The following is a 4,240-nucleotide window of genomic DNA, read 5'->3' on the forward strand; positions in this document are numbered from 1 at the left end:
ACAGCGTTACAGATAGGTTTCAGCTCTTCCCTGTGCCTTACTGGGGACCGAAGGAATGGGAGGGAAAGGGTGAGGTAAAAGGGCAGGGTGGAAGAACCACAGTGCAAAGAAATAGGACAGGATTTCTCTGTAGCGCTGAAGAGGGCACTAAGAAATGGGCATTGCATCTCCAAGGGGACATGATCTGTGGGTTGGGGGCATGTCCCACCACCTGCAACTAAGGAACAAATGTACAGCTCATGTAGTAGGGATTTTTATTAAATTTTCCTGTTGACGATCTCATGAATTAATGATAAAATATGATTATATAAACAAGCAACTTGTCTTTTCAATCAGGTACATCTGGCGCAAGAGTCCTTATTTCCCAGGTATTGAGCAAGATTTAATTTCTTCCTTCTGGCCAACCCTACCATCTGGCTTTGAAGCTGCTTATGAAATTGACAAAAAGGATCAAGTGTTTCTTTTTAAAGGTATTTCTATTGAATTTCTAGACATTCTTCTTACATGTGGAAATGAAGAAGCAATTATTATTATTAATAACCACCACCACCTAGCACTTACATAACTTTTCACTTCAAAGTGCAGTTTCACAGTCATTAACTAATTAAACCTCACAACAGTCCTGTGAAATAAGATATTATGCCTATTTCATAACTGAGAGGAAAACTGAGAGTGAAGTTAAATGATGTGCTTAAGGCAGGTGAGAGGATCGGTTATATAAAATGGAGTGCTTACATTTAGTCAGCTAAATTCATATTTAGGCACCTAACTAAGTGGCCTGATTTCCAGAGGTGCTGAACAATCCCAGCTCCCATGGGGGGGAAATGGTTTTTTTTAACTACTCTAATGAATTTATAAAGCAAAAAATCCAAGTGTCCTGAAAACTTAAACATTCCAGCTGCCTTGCAAGAAAGGAGTGTCTTCAAATTCAATGCTATCAATGGAATACACCCCTCAGGGAACAGAAAAGTTTCCTTGGGGAAGCTCCACGACTGTAATTAAATACTGCTTAAGCTCATCAGAAGTCCCTATCAAGCTTTTCTATCTTGTTTTTCTTGACAGGCAACCAATACTGGGTTGTCAGTGGATACTCTGTACATCCAGGTTTTCCTAGGAACATCCACACCCTGGGCTTTCCAAGATATGTTAAGACAATTGATGCTGCTGTTTATGATGAGAATACAAAAAAAACGTACTTCTTTGTAGGTGACAAGTATTGGAGGTAAGATTAAATTCTCCCAGCAAATAATCCATGCAGTTTATTTAAAGCCTTATTAAGCCTTTACATTTGGAATTATGACAAATCTGTGGCTCCCTTGAGTAGGATTTCATGACTGGTATATTGCACACCCCATTATTAAGCTGAATTTCAATGACAACAAAGATAGAACTCAGATCTTCCTTTTCCTTAAAACACTCGAGTTAAAGAACATTTTCCATTTGCTGCTAGTACAGTAAAAGCTTTTTTATCGGGCATGTCAGGGGAATGGGGGGTGCCGGTAAATGAAAGATTCCGGTTAACTAAGAGGGAAGGAGTTTGGGTGCAGGAGGGGGTATGGGCAGCTCCCTACAAGCAGCAACCTGTCTCTGCTGTTCGTAGGGGGAGGCACAGCTGGCAGCTCCATGCTCTGCCGCCGCCCTACCCCAAGCACTGGCTCCACAGCTCCCATTGGCCAGGAACCACGGCCAGTGGGAGCTGTGGGGGTGGTACATGTGGGAGGAGGCAGCACACAGAGCCACCTTGCCGCGCCTCTACCTAGGAAAAATAGGGACAGGTCGCTGCTTGCAGCAAGCCCCCCAAGGTGAGCGCATCCTGGATCCGTCACCCTGCACCCCCTCCCGTGCTCCAACCCCCTGCACAGAGCCCCCTCCTGAACCCACACTCCCTCCCAGAGCCCATGCCCATCCCCTCTCCCGCATGCCGACCCCTCGTGGCTGTTCCTCCACCTAGGAGCAGCAGGGATATGTCTCCGTTTCCAGAGAACCACGCGGAGCCAGGTATGGAGCCTGCTGGCCCGTGCCAACTGGACTATAAACTGGACTTCCGGTGAAGATTAGAAATGTCAGTTTATAGATCTTTCCGGCTGGTACAAGGCCAAATAACACAGCTTTTACTGTAGTATGTTCCTATAGCATAGGTGAACATATCCAATTCTATCCAGCAGAAGGTAGGGTACACCAACACAGTGGCCAGTTCATTATAGTATAATAGTGTAATTTGGACAGGGACTGGCTTTGTGTTACAGGTTTGTACAGAGCTTAGCACAGCCATTTAAATCTGTTTTCCTTGCCCTTCTGTCACTTGGGTCAATGGAAATAGACACGTCACTTTCACTTTTGTGTCTAGTCATTTTTGTCTTCTCGTTCTTGTGACCAATGCTCTACTGCAGAGTTCCATCCCAGCACCTTTATTAGCACAGGCTGAGCCCCGGTGTCATTGCAAAGAACAGTTAATAGGAGTGCATCATAAATCCATCAGTAAAAATCTCAACTGCCCTTCGGGTCTCTGTCCTTAGTCCAAGTTTAAGGTACCCCCCTCCTTTTCAGCATTGGCTGATTCTTGTGTGCGATGCAGGCCTGTAGGGACCCCATGTTTTGGCAGCTCCCTGTGCCCATCTCCCGGCCCTGACTTAGTTCTCTATTTGTGCCTGCGGTGTCCCTGCAGCTCATGCCTACCATGAGCTGCCTCCCCCAAGTGGTATGCCCCGCCTCCAGGGTTAGGAGAGCTGGTAGTGTAACCCACACATCTCCTGGGTGTGGTGTTCTGTCCCATCAAGTAGCACTGACACCACTTAGAGAGAGATTAATGAGTTTGCTCTATAGCCTTAGCTAATGGCCATATGGCTTTTAGCTCATATAGTAGAGGCTCATGCATTTAGCTCCAGGAGTCCCAGGTTTGATTCTGATGACTGGGGCCTGTTGGTGTTACAGTAGCAGGTAGGATTTCCTATCAGCTGTATAGCCACCAATAGCTGTGTGAGGGTGGAAAGACCAGATCCTCCTCTTATTTCAACCCCTACCCGATCAGGGCTGGGGCAAGGCTGGCCTTTACAGCACTGCTGCTGTCCCGTGCAGTGGGGAACTTTACTCAATCATTTTCTAAAATTAAATGAAGAAAATATTTCTACAAATGGACAGGTTTTGTAACCACTCCCCCTCACAAAAAAACACACCCCTGTTTCTTCTTGGGTGAGACTATCACATAACTAAGTGCTCACCAAGGCCCCATCCTGCAAAGTCTTATGCGTATGCTTAGCTTCACTCAGGTGACTAGTCCCATTAACAACTCATAAGCACAAAGCAAGACAGGTACAGAAATGTCTTTGCAGGATGAGGGCCCAGATGTCAAGGTTGCACACTTGGGCCCCATACCACTCCTCCTACAGCTATCAAGTAGGAAAAACAAACTATTTAGTCAGAATAGCTACGGACAACTGTGCATAGATTAGTAAAGGTGAAAGTATTCATATAGTAAGGATTTATACAATTCAATGAGTTTATAGTAGCTCATGGTTAGTGAGTTTTAGCTAAGGGCAGGACTTATTTGTTGTAAAGGTCAGTTGGAGTCAATATTAAATATCACATGGTTATGTATTATTTTCATTTCATTTCTTCATTCAGTTATGATGAAGTCACCGAATCCATGGAAAAGGGTTATCCAAGACGCATATCAGTTGACTTTCCAAGAATTGGCAATAAGGTTGATGCTGCTTTTCAGGAAAAAGGTAAATAGAAAAAAATACTTTGATAGTTGAATATACTGGAAAATGTGCATTTCCATAGATTCAAGAATCATTACAGACATTAGTAAGGGTGTTTCTTTATGTGTACACATTTTAATTTGCAGCATTGTTTGTGGAAAGAGAATGAATATACATTTGTACAAAGTAATTATTCATTTTGTTTTTATTTCTAGGAAATTTCTATTTTTTCCATGGATCAAAGCAGTATGAGATAGACACCAAGTCCAAGAAAGTTATTCGTGAAATGCAGAGAAATAGTTGGTTTGACTGCAAATAAGAGCAGACACACAAGGTGATGGTGCAAAGGAAACAGAACCCAATTTTGTATGCACCAGAGATGGCTTTTCATCAATTTTTTGTTTCTAATCAGTGTTATTTATCTTTTACTTTATGTCTGAGTCACATAAGAGCTGTGATCCCTGATAAATATTATTTTAAATAACAGAGAAATGTTAAATGTAATATATAGTTTTAACTTATCTTAGTATTGTATTTAG

General features: G+C 42.9%; 1 protein-coding gene across 1 annotated transcript; it reads left to right on the plus strand.

Moving 5' to 3' along the window:
• Positions 1-336: 336 nt before the first annotated feature.
• LOC113405752 (interstitial collagenase-like) lies at positions 337-4,020 on the plus strand (the record flags this gene model as incomplete). The annotated part of the gene is made up of 4 exons (XM_026647001.1): positions 337-470; positions 1,063-1,222; positions 3,622-3,725; positions 3,917-4,020. Coding segments are annotated over 4 exons (502 nt in total), but the record flags the coding sequence as incomplete, so codon positions are not given.
• Between the last annotated feature and the right edge of the window lie 220 nt (positions 4,021-4,240).

The sequence above is a fragment of the Terrapene carolina genome, unplaced genomic scaffold (assembly GCF_002925995.2).
Source record: "Terrapene carolina triunguis isolate 2854851 unplaced genomic scaffold, T_m_triunguis-2.0 Scaffold50594, whole genome shotgun sequence".
NCBI lineage: Eukaryota > Metazoa > Chordata > Testudines > Emydidae > Terrapene > Terrapene triunguis.